Genomic DNA, 23,365 nt, shown 5'->3' on the forward strand with positions numbered 1-23,365 from the left:
CACTGCTTTGAGATACAGTACTTATTACTTACTGCCATATGTGTTTTGGTCTGTTTCTCAACTTTATAAGTTCCTTTTGCCTGTCTACTGGCGAACCTTTATTCAGCAATCTCCTGGCTATTTTTGTTTGTTTTACTTTTCAAATTTTAGAATTGGTTTGTCTAGTTAAAAAACCAGACAAATTATAATCCTATTCAGTTTACAGATTACCTAAGGGAAAATTGGACTGTTTTTAAATAAAGGTAAAGTCTAATCAACCATATGATTGAGGCTCTTGTGTTTTCTTCATGCCACCCTTGGGCATTTTTTGCTAAGGTTATTTCTAGGTATTTAGTTTGTTGTTGCTATTGTTTCTCCATTATTTCTCACTAGATATTTTGTAGCTGCTATCTTATTAAATTGTCTTTATGTGATTTTCTTGCTACACTCTTGAGTTTAAGCTGTGTAATTAATTTACCTGCAAATATTGATGGTTTTGCATTTTTTTATCTGTTTTATTTTTTTTTTATCTTTTTTATTCATTACAGTGTTAAAATAAGTGCGAGTCTATTTTCTGTCACTTCTTAGTTGTAGAAAATTATTCTTTATATCGAGGTTTTGAAATTTATTTGCATAAACTTGATCTATATGCTCTCTTATTCTTTTATTTCTGTGGCTATTCTTTCATTATATCTTTCATTATACTGTTTTTGATGAGATGAAGAAGTTGTTTATATATTTTTCAAAAACCAAATTTGTGTATTTTTCCTTCAGAACCAACCACTGTTAGTTTCACTGATTTTTCTGTTTGAGTTTGATCCTTAACATTGTTTTTACTTTTTCCTCTTTGTGTTAGTGTATGTGTTTATGACACAGTGAATTGTCTTCAGAGAACTGTCTCCACTTTTAGTGAGATTTTGGCATTTTTATTAATTTAAGGAATTCTATTTTTAAAAATATTTTCTTATTTAGCTCATTGTTAAGGGATGATTAATAGCTTCTACATGAAATGGACTTCATGAACTAACCATTTTTATTGTTCCTGTGTTGGTTGCCTTACTGATTAAGCCTTACTTGTTACTTAGATGTTAGGAGTATCTTCCAATTGGTTTATATAAGGATTATGTTTGGATGGTAAGGGATTGGTAATCCATCTGGGTCAGAGGCTGGGTATCCTGCACTGGAATTCAGTTTCTGTTAGAGAGATGTGAGTGTTCTGATGAGCCTTGAAGGATACATGGCTTTAGTAAGGAAGCTATTAGTCATTTCATTTTTCCGGTTACTTTTAGATCACAATCCATTTTGTAAATTGGAGTCTGGTTGATCCACAAATGTTTAATCATGGTCATTCTTTATCAAAACTCCAGCCAAAGATTAACTACCTAGTCTTTGAGGAACCAGGGTCAGCTACTGAATTAACTTGGGTAGAAAACAAGTAACACAACATTTTTGGTAGGAGTGAGAAGAAGGAAGCATGGGAAAGTAAGCAGAGGTTGTTGTCCGATATACTTAAATTGGCCTGAACAGAATTCGTAACAGAAAAAAATGTTTTACTATGCATTCTATTATCTGAATTTCCTGCAAAGGAAATCCATTTTAAGTATAAGACCTGGTTGTATCAGTTTATCCTTTTTGATATGTGAAAATCTGTTCTTATTATTCTTTCTGGAATGTCTACTAATGTTGATTGTAGAGTTTTTAATGCCTTAAATGGTTAGAATTTCAAAGAAGGCATTTCAAAAAGTCTGTGGTTGATAGTTAACATTTTTTAAAAAATATTTTTTAGTTGTAGTTGGACACCCACCCTTCCTTCCTTCCTTCCTTCCTCCATCCATCCATCCATCCATCCATCCATCCATCTATCTCTGTGTTTTGCTGAGGATTGAACTCGGGGCCCTGCGCTTGCTGGGCAAGCCCTCCACCGCCAAGCTACAACCCCAATCCGATGGTTAACGTTTAAAAATTTTCTTAAAAATTCTTTTTAGTTATACATGTCAGTGGAATGTATTTTGACATATAATACATAATGGAGTATAACTTCCTATTCTTGTACATGATGTGGAATTAACCTTGGTTGCCGCAGTCTGGCTGGGCACAAAATCACGAGCCACTTACAGCTTTGTAGATTCAAACAGCAATTCTTTATTCCCAAACTTACACCGGCATTCTACATGCACGTTCTAGGGAAAATGCCACGTTCTCTCCCAAATCCACCTCCTCTGCCTCCCAAAAACTCTCTGAATCCTGGGAGAGACTCAAGGGGAACTCAGGCAGCAGGATATGCCCTATTCCCAGCAGGAATAATCTTAAACCTGGAACCGCCCTAAACCCGGATCCGCCCTGGTCCTTGAGCAAGGTCACCTTACATGCAGTGTTACTGCAAAATGTCCTATTTCCACGAGTCCTTCCACTAAGCAACATGGGGTACGCTGGCAAGGAAATTGTCATACCTACTTGGCTAATGGCTCCCAGCACTTGGTTGTGTATTTGTATATGAACATAGAAAAGTTGTGTCCTATTTATTCTGTCTTTCCCATCCTCTCCCTTCCCTTCATTCCCCTATGTCTAATCCGAGCTACTTCTATTCTTCCCTGCCCACTCCTTATTGTGTGTTAGCATCTGCATATCAGAGAGAACATTTGCCTTTGGTTTTTTTGGTTAACATTTTGAAGTATATAATTATTAAAAAGTTCAGATGTAGTTGGGCATGGTGGCATATGCCTATAATTCCAGTGATGAGAGATTGATGCAGGAAAATTGCAAGTTCAAGTCTAGTTTTGGCAACTTAGTGAGACCCTTTCTCAAAAATAAAAAGGGCTGGGGATATAGCTCAGTAGTAAAGCACCTCTGGGTTCAATCCCCAGTAACGGCCCCTGATCCCCAAAAAAGGTCAGATAAATTCATTTTTGCCATGTAGTTAATAAAGTGACTTAACCCTCTTTAAACCTCAGTTTCCCTCATCTGTACAATGGAGACAGTGATTCTAATACCTGAACATTCTTGTGAGAATTAAATAATTCCTGTAAGCCTCAGTACATGCTTCAAATATAAATAGAGTATTCATTATTAGCTGCTATCATTACTGTGACTGTTTTTACTATCCTAGTATTGACATTATTTATTTTGTGAAGTATTCTTCATAAAATATCAGAGATTATTCTGATAATCTCTGATACATACAAGAAAATTTAATTCTTTTTTCTCCCCCCTGTAGTGCTAGGGCCTTAACCCAGGGCCTTATTTATGCGGGGCAAGCACTCTATCAACTGAGCCATAACCCCAGCCCAACAAGAGAGTTTATAAAATTCCATGTACAAGTATATTCAGTAAGAATTTATTCTTTGAAAAAATATCAATTAAAAATAATTTTTTAAGTAGGAATTGAACCCAGGGGCACTTTACCACTAATTTACATCCCCAGCTCTGTTTATTTTTTATTTTGTGATAGGGTATCATGGCCTGCTAAAATTGCTGAGGTTGGGGCTGGCCTTGAATTTGCGATTCTCCTGCCTCAGTCTCACAAGTTGCTGGGATTACAGGTGTGAGCTACCATGCCTGGCAAGAATTTATTCTTAACACTAAGTTTTACCCTGAGAGCAGATGAGATCAGTATTATATCCCAAAATTGTATAAACTGACAGTTTTTCTTGATTTGTGATCATTTATTTAATCACATGACAACAGGCATAAAGAAGTGTTTAAGAGAAGTATATATGCTAATGACAGTGATTAGAGACCAATTAAAGAGATACGAAGTTACAGAAAGAGCACAGAATGAGGTGCACTTGAGGAAATTATTCTTCTTATTTCCCTTTCCTAATTTCAAAATCACTCCTGAAGATTGATGATTGCTAAGGTTTGTTCTAGTTTTATAATTCTTTGATCCCACAGTTCTGTATTTGAGTTAACACTGGTTTGGTAAAACATTAAAAGATTCTAAGGGGTTACTTGATATATTTTAGTCAATTCAGTTTCATATTTGGGTCTAAAGAAAGTTGGAGTTGGGGGCTGGGGATGTGGCTCAAGTGGTAGCGCGCTCGCCTGGCATGCGTGCGGCCCGGGTTCGATTCTCAGCACCACGTAAAAGCAAAGATGTTGTGTCCGCTGATAACTAAAAAATAAATGTTAAAAATTTCTCTCTCTCTCTCTCTCCTCTCTCATTCTCTCTTAAAAAAAAAAAAAGAAAGTTGGAGTTGGGTATTGTAATTTATAAATTTATTTTTGCTCAGAAGTGTTTTAAGATTTCATAGGGTTGGTGGCAAACACCTATAATTCTAGCTACTCAGGAGGCTGAGGCAGGAAGATTGAAAATTTAAGGATAGCCTGGGCAATTTAGTGACACCCTGTTTCAATATGTAAAAGGTAGCAAGTAGGGATGTTTGAGTAATTTTGTATAATTTCCCCCCATATTTAGTTAGAAATATATTTTGATAACTTATTTTGAACACTAACAACAAGTAGTTTTCCTGGAGAATCGAAGTTTTGAAATTGTTCCGAGGGATATCTAATCATAAGAATAGTTGTCTTTCTAGTTTTAGCTAACTGCAATGCAAAATTAAAAATCATACTTTTTAAGTTTTAAAGTGCCTCTCAACCATTAGTATGTTAATTTTTCCTTTACAGCTTGACTTGTTTTTTGTATTAGGCTGCTAATTGTGACTTGCTAATGACTTTTCTTTTTCTGATTGAAACATGTTCTAGTTCAGGACCAGCAGAGGCTGCTTTCCTATCTGTGTACATGCACAATGTGCATTTGTTTGTACCTGTGTAATCACTTGGGTCAGGGCAAAATCAGCTTATAAATATAGGACGTGCTACAGGAGGCATTCAAACAAAACCACATTTTTACCAAAGGTGTATTTCTAAATAATATACTGCTAACTCTAGCTAATGAAAATCTTCTTAGTTTGATGTAATTCATTGTTGCTGATAACCTTGCCTATGCTCAATCTTTGTATTGGGCATTCCCAGCTGGTCAAAATGTTAACCATACCAAATTAGCCATGGGTGTTAGGCTTTTTGGAAGAAAATAGCTCATATACTTGAAACAAAATTTGAGCCTTGAATTTCTACTTTAAAAACATAATTTTGGTGCTGGGGATGTGACTCAGAGGTAGAATGCTTGCCTGGCATGTGTGAAGGCCTGGGATTGATCCCTAGCACTGGTTAGATGGATAGATAGGTAAACAAATAAATTAACAGATATTTCTATTTTAGTTATTAGCTTTTTTTAAAATATTAGAGACAGGGCCTCACTGAGTTGCTTAGCACCTCACTTTTGCTTAGGCTGGCTTTGAACCCACCATCTCCTGTGTCAGCCGCCGAGCTGCTGGGATTACAGGTGTGCTCCATTGCATCTCACTTAGTTAGCTTTTTTTGTCATTATGACTCAGACACCAAATAAGAACAAATTAAAGGAGAAAAAAATTGGAGGGAGGGGCTCGGGGTGTTACAGGTCAGGCCCTAGGTGAGGCAGCTTATCATGGGGGAATGACTCAGCAGAGGAAGACTCCTGGCAGGTCAGGAAGCAGAGAGAGAGGAATGGAAAGGGAATGCAGGAAGAACAGCCTTCCCAGGGCATATCCCCAAGTGACCCATCTCCTCACTTCCTCCAGCTAAACTTACCTGCCTACAGCTACCACCCATTCAGCCCATTCACACTAGGATGGACCAGTCAGGTTTCAGCTCTCATAATCTAATCATTCACCTAAATATTCTTGCAGTAACAGGAGGTTTTGGGGGATACCTTATATCCAAATCATAACAGTAACTGTCCTCATTTTTCCCCCCTTTTTCCCCCTTCATCAGCCTGTCTATTGCATCTTGATGATCTCTAGAATTTAATTAAGTTTAAATTTGGCTTGTTACAATTATTTTTAAAATGGTTTTGGGATTTTCTCACTTATTTTTATCCAAATTAAAATGATTTTCACAATTGCCTCGTTCTGTACAGGTCATTTCTACCATTTGCCTTCATACAGGAGGAAGCACACTTTCTTGAGATTTTCTGAATTTTTGTACTACTGTGTATTCACACTGCTTTCATTATCTTTGAAGCATCATTACAATCTTTCTATTTTCATATTATTTGGAAATTTTAGGTTTCAAACACTATCTTTTTTAAAAAATATGTGTGTATGTGTGTGTGTGTCGTAGTTGGACACAATACCTTTGTTTTATTTTTATGTGGTGCCGGGGATCAAATGCAGTGCCTCGAGCATGCTAGGCTAGCTCTCTACCACTGAGCCACAAACCCAGCCCTCAAACACTATCTTTTTAAAGCCTGTTTTCTGTGACCATTGTGTTTGCCTGTAGAGAGGCACTGGCTTTTCCTAGGTTCTTGAACTGCATGTGATTCAGAGGAATTGAATGTTAGTTGTTTTAGTCAGCTTTTTCTCTGCTGTGCTGAAAGACCTGAAGAGAGCATTTTTAGAGGGGGGGGGGAGTTTATTTGAGGGCTCACAGTATAGAGATCTCAGTCCATAGACAGCAGGCCTCATGGCAGAAGAGTGTGGTGGAGAGGCTGAAGACACCATACTAGGAAGCAGAGAGAGAATGCTGCTCAACAAGGACAAAATATTAAAACCCAAAGGCACTCCTGAAGGGACCCACCTCCAGCCACACCCTACCTGCCTGCAGTTACCACCCAGTTAATCCCTATCAAGGAATTTATTCACTGTTTGGGTTAAGGCTCTCATAACCAATCATTTCATCTCTGAACCTTCTTGCATTGTCTCACATGTGAGCTTTTGGGGAATACCTCATATCCAGACCATGACATTAGTGATCTGGAACTACCCATTTCATTCTACTGCTGTTACTATTGACCTTTCTTTAGAAATCAACAAATTGCAGATGTCAGAATTCTCTTGTTTATTTTGATTAAAAGAATTATTTTGACTAAAAGTAGATGGTGTGGTGGCGCACACCTGTAATCCCAGCGGGTTGGGAGGCTGAGACAGGAGGATCGAGGGTTCAAAGCCAGCTTCAGCAAAAAGCGAGGCACTAAGTGACTCAGTGAGACCCTGTCTCTAAATAAAATACACAATAGGGCTGGGGGTGTGGCTCAGTGGTTGAGATCTCGTGCCTGAGTTCAATCCCCCCCAAAAAAAGAAATACAGTTTTATTTTAGAATATCTACTCTTTGATATTAAAGACTCAAATTAATGTTTATAATCACAGTTTATGTAAATTAGTTATTCTTGCAAGGAGATAGTAAGAAATCATTCATTGTTCCAGTTTACTATGTTTCCTCACTTGGGTTGTAGGAGGAATAGAGAATATCTTGTGATAGTTCAGTAAGAGCTTGGAGGATAGTTATGTAAATATTACATTTGCAAAATTGTAATCTTTTAGTTGATTTTTTCATTGGAGCTGGGAAAGTGAAAAAGTACATCCTTTATAGTTATATTCAGATACTGTTTAATTTATCTTGCAGCTTTTCATGCAACACCCAACACATACAAGCGGAAAAACACAGAAACAGCTCTGGACAACAAGCCTTGTGGACCCCAGTGTTACCAGCATTTGGTAAGATTTAGTGCTTTGTTATTCCAGAGGGTTCTTGAGAAGGCTTACTTTTATACTTTGATGGAGGTGATGAAGACAGATATGTGTTGTCTGTACCCATACTTCTACAGGCCACCTGACAGGCAGTTTTCTCACCTGTGTTTCTTTCATAGCTTATGTACCGCACAGTTTAGTCCTTGTATTATTCTGTGTTTATATGTTTTATTTCTTTGGCAACATTTCAAGGTCTTTAGGATCAAGGACCCTATGCCTTCCACAGAGTGAAGTACAGATAGCCCAGTTAGACACCAGAAGCTAGTAATCATGTGCAGCAGTTCCTAGACCTATCTCAGAGCAATATCCCTCCTGTGAGTGGTAGGTAGGTTCTCTGTAGTTTGAGCTATAATATAGACCCCAGAGTTGTGTTTTTCTTTCTTTTTTTTTTTTTTTCAAGTGATGGAGAAAAGGTAAGGGGTTAGGAAAATATGAGGTAGAAAAGTTGTTTTTTTACGGGTACTATCTTATTTTTACCATTTCCCCTCTTTGAACCAAGCCACTCCTACCTAGGAACTAAATGGGTATATATTGCCTGTTGGATTTTGGACAGAAGATTCAGTGAATGGCACCTGCAGAAGGTATCCTATTTTTAAGCAATTTGGTTTTTGTAGAACGAAGTATAAAACTGTTGGCTACTCTCAAACTTCTCCCTTCTATTTCCACTAAAAAATGGAATTCTTGAATACTGTTTTCTAATATGCAGAAATTTATTTGGCTCATCTGAAATATTTCTGTGGTCTTTCTATAAACCATGCTCTTACCATTGTTTTATACTTTCTGAGACTGGATTGTTGTATTTAAGAATGCAAAATATAGCCCTATAGTCTTGTTCCTATAGTTCTTTTTATGTCTTCCTGTGACAATGCATCCTTCACAGGAAAAAAAAAAATGGTTTTGGTAGTAAGACAGGACGTAAGAATCATGCATGTTTATATGTTTTATGTTTTTCTTGTATACTTTAAGTATTCCTGAAGAAAGGTATGCGTTATCTTAGACCCTGGAATAGGGAGTCTGACTTGATGCACAATTGATACGTTTTTTTTAGTAGTAATGATTCACTTTTAAATAGACTGTGTGTGTATATAGAGAGAATACTGTTATATAAAATTTAATGTTTTATATTTAGAGAGATAGTATTTTAACTCAATTGTAATAAGTTAATATATATTCACAAATTTATCATGTAGAACTGTCTTGCCTGATTCTGTACTACTATAGCAATATTTTGAACCCGTATTTATCTTTCTGAAATTTTCAAACCATCAAAAGCATATCAATAACAAGTGTATGTTTAGATTTGCAAAGGGTTATTTGCAGTAGATATCGTAATAAATTTCCTGACTAATTTGCCTTATACAATGTCCCCCCCGCCTTCCACCAAAACATGATTTCAAACTTTACCCTGATGTCTACATTTTTTCATTTTGTAGGAGGGAGCAAAGGAGTTCGCTGCTGCTCTCACTGCTGAGCGGATAAAGACCCCACCAAAACGCCCAGGGGGCCGCAGAAGGGGACGGCTTCCCAACAACAGCAGCAGGCCCAGCACCCCCACCATCAATGTGCTGGAGTCAAAGGACACAGACAGTGACAGGGAAGCGGGGACTGAAACTGGGGGAGAGAACAATGATAAAGAAGAGGAGGAGAAAAAAGATGAAACTTCCAGCTCCTCTGGTAAGACACATCTGATATTTGGGTTTTACTATTGCTTTGCAAGTTCATATTGTGGCAGACTAAGGATGTGGCAGATTAAATAATGCTTTGAATACTTTTCTGGGTTGGTTATTTTTCACTGCATGAGCTGAGACCAGAGAATTTGCTCAAGGATATGTGGCTGCATTGTCACTGCTGTCTACCTGCCTTACCCTGGCCTGTCACAGTAACCCTCTGGGTTACTGGAAGGTTAATATTCATTCTCCTGCTTTGTGCCATTTTCCTTTTTCCATCTTTCTCAGACAGGGCATCATGAAATTTAGATACTTTGGTTTAATATTCTTGATGTCCTGAGAATTTTGGTTGGAAAACTAGAACTACTGATGAGTTTACTGCATTACTGATTGGTTTTAGCTGTCCTGCCAACTCTATACTATGCATAGTAATAGTCATAGTCTGCGTTCATTTTAGAAGGTTGCATACCAACTTCATGGTTTTGCTGGGGGAGTCTTTTTGGTATTTTTTCTAGCCCTAGTTTATTTAAAAAATATGATTAACTTCCTCTTGTTTTCTTAAGCACACTCTGAGTTTTACTTCCTACTACTATTACTAATCACCATTTCTTGACCAATACTTGCATATGGTTTTGTAGAAGCAAATTCTCGGTGTCAAACACCAATAAAGATGAAGCCAAATATCGAACCTCCTGAGAATGTGGAGTGGAGTGGTGCTGAAGCCTCGATGTTCAGAGTCCTCATTGGTACTTACTATGATAACTTCTGTGCCATTGCTAGGTTAATTGGGACCAAAACATGTAGACAGGTAAGCAGATCTGCTAAAATGGTTATAAGATCTTCCAATATATGGATATAATATGTAACTCTTGTGCAGACAAAAGAAAATTCTTGGTTATTAAGTTCCTATTAATTTTCTGAAAATAATTTTCCCCCTATGAGAAAACTAAATGAAAATTATTATTCTTGAGTTGTATCACTAAATTTCCCCATTTATATATTTAAGTTGGACATGGTGTTTTAAGAAATCTAGTAAGAATTTAAACTTGACATCATCATACTCTTGACCAGAATGTGACTGCAGTTGTTCCTTCCCACCTGTGTGTTGAGCGGGGAAGGTGATTTCTGCTCTGTACCCTGCAGCACAAGAATGATAAAGACCTTTTCCTGGTATATGTAAGCACAGACAGGTCCCTTATTAAGCAGAGTGTTCTGATGACTCTGTGTATGTGCCTCTTGTCAGGTATATGAGTTTAGAGTCAAAGAATCCAGCATCATAGCTCCAGTTCCTGCGGAGGATGTTGACACTCCCCCAAGAAAGAAGAAAAGGAAACACCGGTATGTGCTACGGATGGCTGAGAAGCCACATGGGTGGGGGCTGCATGTAGGCCAACTTGCTGGCACAGGGGTCCATTTCCACTTGGCCTGTTAAAGAGAAATCTGTAGAATCTTGTTTCTAACTGGCAGTTGCTACTATTTTTTTATACAAACAAAGCAGCTTCAGTAAATTTGGCATGTTAAGAGTCATAAAAATTTTAGTCAAGAAAAACATTTAGTAGCTTTTGGCGCAAAGACTACATAAATAATTACCTTAGCCATTTGTTATGAACTGTTCAAAGATGCACTTCCCACTGTGAGCTTTGTGCCAGTTTTAGAAGTGTCTTTAGTTCTGGGAGCCTGAATTTTCTAGGTGTGTGCCACTGCATTCTGAGATTTTTAAGGGTCACCCTCCTCTAAGCACAAAGGCTTGTGGTGATGAAGTGCAGTGGGCATTTCCAGGCACATTCCATTTGTAAACCCAGAGTTAGGGAAATCATGAATGGACACCTCTTCCCCCAACCCACTTTTTGTTTTTTAAACTAAGAAGCATATTTGGGTTGATAAGGGGGCAATTGGACTATGGTTCAGAAATTGTATAGAGGCTCATGTTATGTTTTGTTACATTTCTTTAATAAGAAATTTAGAATTTAAAGAAATTAGAAGTTTTTCCCACAGGAATTTAACCTTTCAGAGATGCTTCTGAAGTTTTGGTTGAATTATTTCTGACCATGTAGCACAATTAGATGGTTAATGATGCCTGACATTAGAGAAAGTATTGGTATCTACATAATCTGGATCAGAATAAATCAGTAGGTGGGCACACCTGCCATATGAAGCCTGGCTGTTTCTAAGTCCTGGCCAGGTAATGTGGAAGAGTTCAGGAAGTGGTCTTCTGCTTGGCCTGGCATGGCAACCTGAGTGAGAAAGCTGTCCCTGAATCACTCTGAGCTGGTGAACAAATAGAAGCTGGGTAGGATATGACTCTTTTTGGCTTTCAAGTGCTGCTGTATTAATGGTGCACATAAAGCCAGTTAAATGGTCCTTGGTTAGATTTGTAGCTTTGACTCCCAGCTTCACAAAAGTTTGTTTTCTCTGTTTTTGCAGGTTGTGGGCTGCGCACTGCAGAAAGATACAACTGAAAAAGGGTTAGCATCTTTTATTTAACTTTATTACTAGCTTAAAAATGTCTCCTTTGTTTTCATTTGCTTTAGAATAGTAACTGGATTGGAGTTTGGGCTATTCTGATTTAATTGACCTCTGTACATCAAAACAGTTTAAATGGAAGATGTCTGTTGATGAATCTCTAGTCAGTTCTCTTTTGGAAAGTGAAAGCTGATTGGATGGAATGAGTCAGAAGCACTAAGGAGAAGCATTTTGGAAATGGGATGAAGATGTGAACCCAAGTGATCAAACACTTGGTGGGTGGGAGGTGATTTTCATCAACATTTAGTAGACAGGACTGTGTGTAGCATTGTAAGTAGAATAAAGGGAATGTAGTAAAACAAGCTCCAGAGGTAGCAGGGAAGAATATACTCTTGTTAATTGTGAATTGATGCACATTTCCCATCTCCTTGGATTCATTGGCTGTGTGCTGTTATCTTTATTCAGACGGCTCCTCTAACCATGTTTACAACTACCAACCCTGTGACCATCCACGGCAGCCTTGTGACAGTTCATGCCCTTGTGTGATAGCACAAAATTTTTGTGAGAAGTTTTGTCAATGTAGTTCAGAGTGTAAGTATTTGTTGCTTTGGTGCAGTTTCATGAGAATCAAATAGTCTTTGGTCAGTAATTTTAAGTAGTGATTTGAAACAAAACGTAAGAACATGGGAGTGCTCCCTTGCTATTTACTGCAGGAAATTTATTTTTTTTGCAAGTATTTATTGAGCCTATAACTGCATTTTGCTAGTGTTCAGTTGGTCTCTGGGTAATGTGTGTGTGTTTGTGTACGTGCCAGTTAGGCAGAATTATTAAAGCACTTGATTTTTTTTTTTTTTATCATTTAAATTAAATCACAGTAAAGGAGTCATAGAATGGAAGAGAAATCTAGAGGTAGCTACCCAAATATTTTGGGTAAATTTTTTTGGTCAAAGTCAGAAGGGTTTTAGTGTTCAGAATGAATGAAAGAGTAGCATAAAGGGAATGGACTTTTGTAATTGAAAATTAGGTTTGGACTCTAGGAAAGACTTAGAACAATGGACTATTGGAATGGTTTAGAACTGTGGATACTCTTTAATCCAGACTCTCCCTTCATACTAATTTTTCAAGTCATAGAACTTTAATAAATTTTAAAAAAGGACAATAAGAACTCATTGGTGATCTTTTTCAGTCCTACTGGCATCACTTTTGTTATTAACTTACCTCCTTGTCGATACAGTGGTGATAAGGTGGTTGTGAAGGTTTAAATGAGTCAGACATTCGGCACAGTATTTGTTATGGCCCATTATGCAATTTTTACATGTGATGATGACTGTGATAACGATGGTGGTGGTGATGAAGAACATTATATTTGAAGGTCAAAACCGCTTTCCTGGGTGCCGTTGCAAAGCACAGTGCAACACCAAGCAGTGCCCATGCTATCTGGCTGTCCGAGAGTGTGATCCTGACCTCTGTCTTACATGTGGAGCTGCTGACCACTGGGACAGTAAAAATGTGTCCTGCAAGAACTGCAGTATTCAGCGGGGCTCCAAAAAGGTAAGACATAGTCTCACGTGGAAGATGGTTGTTGGATGTCAGGATAGGCTTAGGCCATTTAGCTGGGGCAACAAAGGTGCAAGAGATCCCTGAATGGTACAGCTAACCAGGGAGAATGGTTGTTTTTCTTTGGGTTCTTTTTTTCTGGTGAATGGAGTCAATTTTAAGATTTTCATGGTTTTTTTTTTTTTTTTTTTTTTTTTTTTTTGGTACTAGGGATTGAACCAGGGGCACTTAACCACTGAGCCACATCCTTAGCCCTTTTTTGCATTTTATTTAGAGATAGGGTCTCATTGAGTTGCTTAGGTCCTTGTCAAGTTGCTGAGGCTGGCTTTGAACTCTCAATCTTCCTGCCTCAGCTTCCTGAGTCACTGGGATTATAGACGTGTACCACCACACCCAGCTCTCATGTTTTACTCAGGTGGTAAGATAAACCCAAAGTTTTAAGAAGTAGCCATTAATGGTATCAGATTTGGGATAAGAGGCATATTTCTACTTGTTTAATAGATGGTTTGACTTTTCTTTTTAAATTTAGTTAACAGAACTAGAAGTTTTGCCTCAATGCACGTAAATGGTGATTTCTATCAGAATGTAGAGACCCATTCTCATCAGAAAGTATTTTTTAAGTTTCTTTTTGTGCAGAATCAAAGATAAAATTTCCCAGTTTTTGTACACTTAGCTCTGGTTTTTTAATAACCTTGAAAACAACCCCGCCAGGAGTTAAGAAGCCTGGGAATTGCAGGTAGGTGATTTTTAAAAAAGTAACAGCCAAATATTGAACCAAAGAAACTAGCAACACAAAGTACTAGAAAAATTCAGTATCCTCAATTTTTTTTTTTTTTTTTTTTTAGGGCAGGCACTAGGTGCTTTCTCAATTAATCCTTTTAATGGCTGAACAGCCGCCATTTTTAAGGTAGTTAATATGTAGCAGGCACTGTTTGAGTGCTTTCTGTATTAATTCATTAATCCTCATAATCCTGGGAGTTAGGAAAAACTGTTTACTCCATTTCATAGATAAGGAGACGACTTGCAAGTCAAGGAGCAGGAACTGAGCCCTGGGTGCTATGGCCCCAGACTCCCTACTGCTGACCACTGCACCCTTACTTGCTCTTTTGCTTGTGTTTGGTATATGCACATCTCAGGTGGTTGAACCATACCTGATTGAGATCACCCTATTGTTAGGAGACCCTCCTCCCCACCCTTAAAAAAAAATAATAAAATAAAGAAATCCTGTCCTAGGGCAAAACACTCCTCTTGGTTTTTTTTCCCTTATGTCTTTGAACCAACATCTGTATTTATGGCAGATCTGACCTGGATTAGTGGTGCAGGGTGATTCTCTCTCTTTTTTTTTTTTTTTTTTTTTAGAGAGAGAGAGAGAGAGAGAGAGAGAGAATTTTTAATATTTATTTTTTAGTTATCGGTGGGCACAACATCTTTGTTTGTACGTGGTGCTGAGGATCGAACCCGGGCCGCAAGCATTCCAGGCGAGCGAGCTACCACTTGAGCCACATCCCCAGCCCCTGGGTGATTCTCTTTTTAGGCGTTTGGATCATTTTCTCCAGGTGGTTGCTTGCCTATTTAGGTCAATAGATCACATGATGTTGGCTGTTTCTTGTGCACCTATTCAGATCTAAAAATCTCCTAATCCCCACTGTTGCTTGCCATTTTAGAACACACTTCTCCCTCAGTGTGTTCAGAAAATAGATGATATTGTTTGTGCTGATAAGTTAATAGAAAACTATAGATAACTTTTTACCCACTGGCCTTCTTTTGCTTAATAATAGTTACCTAATTTCATTTCTGATCAGGAGAGTATTTGGGTAATTTTGACAGGTGTGTGTAGAATGGTGACAGAAGTTTAGGTGACAAAGAAGCCTTTTAAAGGTCACAGGAAGATTCTGGGTGAAAGCATGAGCCATGATGAAAAGTTAGTGTGTTTGGGAACCAATTGTTAGCCAGTGCTGTCAACTGCTTGGTTATCTTGGCATTCTCTGCTACAAGTAGGATGCAGGACAGACGAGGTCAGAATACCATTTCATGATAGTTTTTCATGTTATCATAAGAAAGTACTGGGAAGAACAAATCCAAAAGAATTCTACCAGGGAGGAAATGTGTGGGTCTCCAAAGGAAAGAACATCAGTGAAGAACCAGAGTGTGCCGAGTTCTTGAATTGATAATAGATAGAAACACTTTGAGGAGTGGAAGAAAAGGCCTGGAGAGAACCATTCAAGTTGAAAGTGAATTGCTCAAGGAGTTAAGGACTGAAAGGGGGAAGTGAAATTGCAGCAGTCTTCACATTTGCTGTAGCCAGAGGGGAGTTGAAACCCCAGAGGGCATTTTTCTGTAAGGCGGGGGGATACTTGGATACTTTACTTTTCCTCTCTATTTTGTTTAACAAAACATTTTTGTAGTTTGATGGCCATATTGAGGTGTTGATTTTCTATTTTTTGTTTTTGGTGTTACTGGGGACTGAACCCAGGGTCACTTTTCCTCTGAGCCACATCCCCAGCCCTTTTTATTTTTGATTTTCTTAGACCGGGTCTCGCTGTTGCGCAGGGCTTCACTAAATTCCTGAGGCTGGCCTTGAACTTGCAATCCTCTTACCTCAGCCTCCTGAGTTGCTGGGACTATAGGCGTGCACCACTTTAATGTTTTATACTTATTAAACGATAGATTGGTTTTCATTCTGTTGTCTGTCACCAGTCTCTTTACTCTCCTTGTTTTGATTATGTGATTGATTTATTCTCTAGCATTTATTGCTGGCACCATCTGATGTGGCAGGCTGGGGGATTTTTATCAAAGATCCCGTACAGAAAAATGAATTCATCTCGGAATACTGTGGAGAGGTAAGTCACGGCACACTAATCACATGTGTTCAGGTGGCTCTTTTAAACTTTTCTTTGTTTTGGATTGATTGCACTGGGCAAGTCCACTGTGTTTGACGAATGAACTAATAAAATGCCTTTCAGATTGGGCTTATTTCATGCTTGTGAATTTGGTTTGTTTAGTAACTGGACTGCTTTAGTTTTAGGACACGTTTTTACCACCTTGGGACAAGAGCGGCAACAAGAGCTTTGCTGTGTTGTGTCTGTCTTAATCCACAATGTAGTTGACAAGGACCTCAAAACAACAGTGTCATTAATAACCTACCTTTTTAGTTTTAGGGTTAGGGAAAAAAAATTGTTGGGCCTTGAAGCTATGGTTTATACTGTTTATTCAGCAAAAAGACTTTAGAAAAATCACTTTTTTCCAAGCATAATTTCCTTCAATAAGGAAATATCTTTGATTTAGAGTCCTTAAAACATTGTTTTTTTTGAATCACTGTGCAGACTGAATGGAGAAGAGAGATTGGCTATATGACCCCTTTTGGAGAGTCTTCTCAAGAAGGTCCAAGATTCTCTTGTGCTCTTGTTTGTTCTACCAGGCCTGATCACCTACACTAATCCATTTCTTCCTGTGTCTTTTTAGATTATTTCTCAAGATGAAGCAGACAGAAGAGGGAAGGTATATGATAAGTACATGTGCAGCTTTCTATTCAACTTGAACAATGGTAAGTTTCTCAGCTATAAGGCACTTGATCCTTTCAAGTTGATTTGGAAGCCTTCTGCTGGCTGAGCATTAGAAATGAAATGAGAGGTCATCAGGGTGACTGGAAGGAGGGCTCCCTAGGAGCAGCTCCTGATTCCTCGCCTCCTGGCATTGGTTCAGGTGAGGTTGCCTGCTTAAAGGGAACTGGAGCTGAGTAATTTCTCAGGGAACAGATGGATACAGGAATCGGTCTCTGCAGTACCCACTATCTGTGGGATGGGGCTGGCCCCCAGACTCTGGCTCTGAGGAGACATACTTTGAAACACTGAGGAAGCAACAGCACAGAGAACTTGAGGGTTGAACAGATTAAGTGAAGCACACTCTGGTCTTTCTTCTGACTGGGAAGGGTGGGGAGTACGGCATTGGAAAGCACCTCCCAGACTTTCCCCAGATTTCATCTACAGACTGTGCGAAAGAAGGCTGCTCCTTTTATAGCCGTTGCAGTGAGCATCTGTAGTATGACTATGCGAAGATGCAGGTGTGCTTGACATGAGACATTTAGAGACACTGTCATCTGGACCAAGAAGAATAGTGTTTTTTTTTCCCTTCCTATTAATAAGTTCCATTAAAATATTCATATTATTTCAGATGTGAAAATGCAAATGCTTGTTCTTGATGTGGAGGAAATTGAGATTACATTTCTTGGCCATGGTTTACTTAGAAATGTGTACTTTTATAACTGATGAGTTAATAGCATTTGAGACAGAGTCACTTGCATTATCAAGGATGAATTCTAAACTAGAACAGCATTTTCTTCCAAATGCCATTTATGCTGAATGAAGTTGGTTGAAGTCACACTCTGAAAAACTGTAATCAGTTGCATTTCCAGAATCATCATCATGTTGTGTTTAGAACTGAAATGATTCACTGGATTGTGATTGCTTTTTCTCTTTAGATTTTGTGGTGGATGCAACCCGCAAGGGTAACAAAATTCGTTTTGCAAATCATTCAGTAAATCCTAACTGCTATGCAAAAGGTGGGTACTTTATGAAGGCAGAATTATTAGTTTAACAGGAATTCCCTTTGCAGCCCAGGGATAATGGGTTTTAATTCTGGGCAGTCTGTTATAGGCAGAATTATTAGTTTAACAGGAATTCCCTTTGCAGCCCAGGGATAATGGGTTTTAATTCTGGGCAGTCTGTTATGTGAACACGTCATTTCATTAACCTCCTGGCCTGCCTTTATGCTAGCTGCCCACTCACACCATTGTCTCTCCTTCCAGTTATGATGGTTAATGGCGATCACAGGATAGGCATCTTTGCTAAGAGAGCCATCCAGACTGGTGAAGAGCTGTTTTTTGACTACAGGTTGGTAAAGTGTATTTCTGAAGTGATCTAAGTACTTTTTGTACCTGCATTATGAACTGCACAAAAGCTGTTTTTCAGTCTTGGATAGATCTGCTGGAGGGGCATTCTTTTGAGGGCTAGTCACTATTCTGGGCATGGGTGGGGAGCTGCTTACACTGCCCTGGTAGTACACTTTATTAATTATACAAGTAATGCTTATTTTTAAAATGCAATAAAATGCAAGCAGAAAACGCTGTTTTTCACCTTGATGTTGATGGCTGGGTGTGACTCCTGGACTTTTTCAGGTTGCATAAGCATCAGCATACTTGTAATACACCATTATTCAGTACTTGGGAAGGGACACTGTTGGCAGATAGCCACCTGGTTGCCTCATGGGTTCTTTACAGGGAAGAAGCTGTTGGGGTTTTGAGAGATGCTACCACTCTGCTGGTTTACACCATCAGACTCTGGGGTAAATGTGATAGCACAAGTAATATTTATTTACATGTGATCGAAGATGTCTAAAGAATTCCTGAGACTGAATATACTAAGGCCCACATGTACCCAGCTCTCACGGCAGCCTGTTGCATAGGCAAAGGAGAACTGAATGAAAGATCTGAATAAGGGTTCTTCTCCTGCCAGCAGCTTTGTTTCATGCTCGCTCTGAGCAAGTGCAGTGGGCAGGTTTGGGGTGGGAGGCAAAGCTGCCCAGTGCCCCCAATTGGATATGGCTGGAGGCTCTACCAGCTGGTGGGATTCAAAAGTGCCTTTCTTGGCATGTGCTAGAGCCCAGGTCTTTCTGCACTTGGCTGACACCAGAGGGCTGCTGTTTAGTAGAGGCTTTAGATCTTCCCAGATCACTGTTCTGTCTCCATTTTGCTTTCTCAGTATCAGACCCCAAACATCATGATGTAGAGCTGCCCCTGAGGCAGTTTGCCAAGGCACCAGGAGGGCAGGGCGGAAGGCTGTAGGATTGCTTGTAGTCAAGGGTTGTCCATTTCAGAACTTGGCAGCTTCTCAACTAGATGACCAGTGGCACAGTCTTCATGCCTGCAGCTGTGTAATTGGGGGTGTGTATTCATCAGGCTTGGTTGTGTTCATCTCACCACATGTATTAGCTACATGGTCATTTCCTTCTTTCATATTGTTTCAGATACAGCCAGGCTGATGCCCTGAAGTATGTGGGCATTGAAAGAGAAATGGAAATCCCTTGACATCTGCTACCTCCTCCTCCCTCTCCTCTGAAACAGCTGCCTTAGCTTCAGGAACCTCGAGTACTGTGGGCAATTTAGAAAAAGAAAATGCAGTTTGAAAATTCTAAATTTGCAAAGTACTGTAACAGTAATTTATAGTAACAAGTATAAAAATCAACTTTTTATTGCCTTTTCACCAGCTGCAAAGTGTTTTGTACCAGTGAATTTTTGCAATAATGCAGTATGGTACATTTTTCAACTTTGAATAAAGAATACTTGAACTTCTTGTTGTCACCTGTCATCAAGTATCATCAACTGAGTCTAGAAAGGATCGTCTCCACTGGGAATGTCTTAAACATTACTCCTTGGTGCTGTCACTCTTCTTATTTGCCTGTTGGCATTACAAGCAGTTATTAATTCGCCTAATTACAAAATACATATTTATAGATTATATAACACTGACAGACATCCTGGGGATTACTGTAAAGAGTTTGATTTTAGAGAAGGCCAGGGTGCGATATGTTCCAACAACCTGTGGGTCTTAGAGAAAACTAGCCTGTGACTCAACTTTCTGTGGGACAATAATTGAACTAGGTTCTATATTTTTTTTTTAGGTATTAGGGATTGAACCTGAGCTCCATCCTCAGCCTTTTTTGAGAGAGGCCTTCTTGCAAACCTCCTGCCTCAGTCTCACAAGTTGCTAGGATTACAGGTGTGCACCACCATGCCACAGGCTAGACTGAATGGGCTTACGTCTAAGTATGTAGCCATATCCATCTGTATACACTTGGAAACACAGCAGTGACATTTGGGATTCCTGAACTACCTACTAAAGATGACAAATATAACTAAACTGCACTTTTACATCTTGAAGGAGTTAAAACAAGCAATCCTCTTAAAGTCCCATGAGATGGGGTTCCTGTACCTCTTGTGTGTGGCCTCAGCAAAAGTGGTGACTTCTTGACATCCTCTTGGAAGCACTGGTTATCATGAAGCCCCTCACAAATGGCTAAAATTGGCCCATGATGTGTCCACTATTTAGGCACCATATTGCCTTTGCTACATCTGGATGAAATTTTTATAATGGGGTAATAGTTAACATGGAGCCTGATTAAAGCTGCCTCACCTTGCCTTCCTGTTTGCTAGATTTCCTCTGGTTTACTTTACATCTGCGCACAGGTCACAGCAACTTGAATCCTTAAGTTGGTTTGTCATTTACTTTTGGCAGTGAGAATACCTTGTCTTGTATTTTAGCCTCGTGTATGTTGCTCTTCTGTCTCTTGCAGTTTTCTAGTGACATTGTTGTTATAATTTGTCTAATGGCCACTCTGCCCCTTGGAAAGGGTACCATACACTGTACTCCATAGACTTCTGCTGACTGATTCTAACAGGGGTTCCAGTCCCTGTCATTTGTTGCCTCTTGTTCCACCTTTGGCACTCTCATGACCCTAGGCAATGAGAGCATTTGGCCCCTGAAGAGGTGGTTCCTCTATTGTTGTTTAGGTCATTTTATCCTTTAGATAATCTAATGTCCTTATTTAGACATAAGCAAATGGAACATATCTATACATTAACACGTGCGCCTGTTCAGAACACCTCAAAGATCATTTGGCCCTAACAGTACCTACCCTTAGCTTGTTCCAGTCAGCACGGCTGCCCCCATCCCCTGGTGCAAGTAGCTGGGGGCGAGGGCTTGAGACTAGTGAACTTCTGCTTAATAGAGAAGAGACCCAAATGCATAAGAAAGCACAAGTTACACCCAGGGAGCAGCGTCTAGTGTATATCATGAACTGCTTTCCTAATGTTCTCAACAATTTACTGAGATTTTGTGACTAGAAAGGTTTGGCATAATCCCTATTTGATATATCAGAGGTCATGTTAAATCGGGTCCTGTCAGTGGTGGACTTGGGCCTGTGTGTAGTGGGGGGAAACCTAAACATGGGGCCTGATGCTAGTCAGCACCTCACCTACACGCGAGGTCAAGGCACCAGAGCGTGACGTTTCTGCGCAAGTTCCTTCCAATCCAAAATGCCTGAAATTTGTGTGGAAAAAACCACGATTATAGTCAATCACCTTGAGCTGTTGCTTATTTTCCAATATTGTTGACTCGGCCTTGCTCCAGCCAGCCCTCATGGTATATTCATTGAGTCCTGACTGCCCCTCTGCCCAAGATGGCAGTTTTGAACTCTGGCGTTGATCTCAGATCAGATGAGTGGCTCTTGCTGGGCACCAAGGCCTGAGGAGCTGTGCAACAACTCCCACCAGTCAATCTAAGAAAGCTAACAAGTTGTGTGATTTAAGCAAGTAGCTTTAAGATCAGATTAGAACCAGAGTTGAGGATGGGGCTCAGCATGCACAACGCCCTGGGTTTAATTCCCAGCACTGCTCCCCTGCTCCCAGAAAGGGATGAGAACATGAACCTTTCCAAGGAGCCTAAGTATTCTTTTAAATCTTAATGGAATTAGTAGAAGTTTGTTTGTTTATACACCCAGCCCTAATGATTCCAGTGAGAGCTATATACACTCTAAGACATCAATAATGTCCATACTTACCTATTAAGATGAAGTCATTATTGGTCTGCCCCAGGAACAGGTGCTTGAACTGCACAGTTAAGATAATATATAAAAAAATCATACAGTTACTATGATTCCTTAAAAAAAGGGGGGGGTTAATTCAAATATTTTAAGTTACCATGGTCCCCTCCCCGCAGTAAGGTATGGCAAACTCTAAATTTAAGAGGAAAATTGTAAGCATCTTAAAATGCTCCAAAATATTTAGGATTTCAGAGTCCTGTTGGTCCTATAGCAGCTATTCTCTTTTCTTGGTATTGTTCATGAGCATTAATAGCCTGCTGGGTTCCTGTACTTTAGTGGGCCTGGCCAGCAGTCCAAGTCCAGCAGAATCTGTCAAGCTCTCAGCTGCTGAGGCTGGCATGGTCTTTAGGTCAGAGGGAATGGTCCCCCAGGAATTTTCTTAGTTCAAAGCCTAACTCTGATAAGACCAGAAACTGATTTTGTTCAGCAAGCCCAATGGCAGAACATACATTTATCAAGGAGGTAAAGTTGACAGACGAAAAATAAACTTTTGTTGTCACAATACTTTGTTTCCAACCTTTTGGGCCATCATTCCAAGATAATAAGCACTGTCAAGAGTGGGTGACGGCCACTCCATAGGCTCCTGCTGTGGCATCCAGCTGCAAACATAACCACCCAGGATTGCTACAGCTTTATAAAAAAGGCTCCCCTGTGGCCTCTAAAAGTGATGATACAGGTAACTCGTGAGATGTGAGGGCTAAGCCACAAGTTTAACTAGTTAATAGTAACTCCTCAAAAGCCAAACCACACTGACAGTATCATGGTAAGAATCCCAAGTGAGAGGTGAGTAAGAAGGTTGAGAATCCCTTGGTGAGGGGAGGTGTGGTTTGCCAACTCAGGAAGCTAATCCAGGTCCCTCCTCAGGGCAGGGCACAGACTTCCCTGTGGACTGCACACCATAGCGCCAGGCCTTTGCTTCCAAGCTGCTACAGAAGACTGCTATTTACTAGATGGTCCTGAAAAGTAAACCCCACAGAACGTGCTTTTCTAAGAAATGCTGGAAATCTGTTAAGCAACCATTTGGGCCTAAAGGTGACTCACTGGAGCTGAACCCTCTTGGCTTGTTAGGATATGGTATGGTTGAGTAAATGAAGGCAAAGGACCTGGAATGGCATTTTCTTTCCATAACAGTACATTTATCCAGTGTGAAGGGGGCAGGTCCGAGTGTGGATCTGAAGACAGACAGAATTGGTGCCTGACAGAGCTGTGCCTTCATGTGTTCAGCTTTGCTTACTGTTAAGCAAAACAGAACCAAGGCACTTACCCAGAGTGCCTGATCCTAGAGAGGTGAAGACTCCAGCAACCTCCTGAGGATCCTTTCCACTGTTCACGGACTCACACAAAAATTCTCAAAGTTGTTTCTTTACAGAATTTTTCCCAGAGATGGAAAAGGAACTGTTACAAGGAAAAGCAAACTGTGAGCACCACTCCCAGTTGACGTTAAGGGCCGCTTTTCCAGTCCTTCCCCTGGAGCCTGAGGG

The 23,365-nt window shown here is 39.7% G+C and overlaps 1 protein-coding gene across 8 annotated transcripts in view; it reads left to right on the plus strand.

Annotated features, from left to right (window-relative positions):
- Positions 1–19,500, plus strand: part of Ezh2 (enhancer of zeste 2 polycomb repressive complex 2 subunit) — a 76,611-nt gene extending 57,111 nt beyond the window's left edge. For all 8 annotated transcript variants that reach the window (XM_076832237.1, XM_076832246.1, XM_076832273.1 and 5 more), the window contains 12 exons: positions 7,418–7,509; positions 8,976–9,216; positions 9,848–10,017; positions 10,453–10,547; positions 11,634–11,674; positions 12,138–12,263; positions 13,045–13,223; positions 15,974–16,069; positions 16,692–16,773; positions 17,707–17,787; positions 18,034–18,118; positions 19,251–19,500. In XM_076832237.1, coding sequence (XP_076688352.1) covers positions 7,418–7,509; positions 8,976–9,216; positions 9,848–10,017; positions 10,453–10,547; positions 11,634–11,674; positions 12,138–12,263; positions 13,045–13,223; positions 15,974–16,069; positions 16,692–16,773; positions 17,707–17,787; positions 18,034–18,118; positions 19,251–19,311 — 1,349 coding nt within the window. In that variant the 3' untranslated portion in view covers positions 19,312–19,500. The remainder of the gene's footprint in view (positions 1–7,417; positions 7,510–8,975; positions 9,217–9,847; positions 10,018–10,452; positions 10,548–11,633; positions 11,675–12,137; positions 12,264–13,044; positions 13,224–15,973; positions 16,070–16,691; positions 16,774–17,706; positions 17,788–18,033; positions 18,119–19,250) is intronic.
- Positions 19,501–23,365: the final 3,865 nt, after the last annotated feature.

The sequence above is a fragment of the Callospermophilus lateralis genome, chromosome 1, assembly GCF_048772815.1.
Source record: "Callospermophilus lateralis isolate mCalLat2 chromosome 1, mCalLat2.hap1, whole genome shotgun sequence".
Lineage (NCBI taxonomy): Eukaryota > Metazoa > Chordata > Mammalia > Rodentia > Sciuridae > Callospermophilus > Callospermophilus lateralis.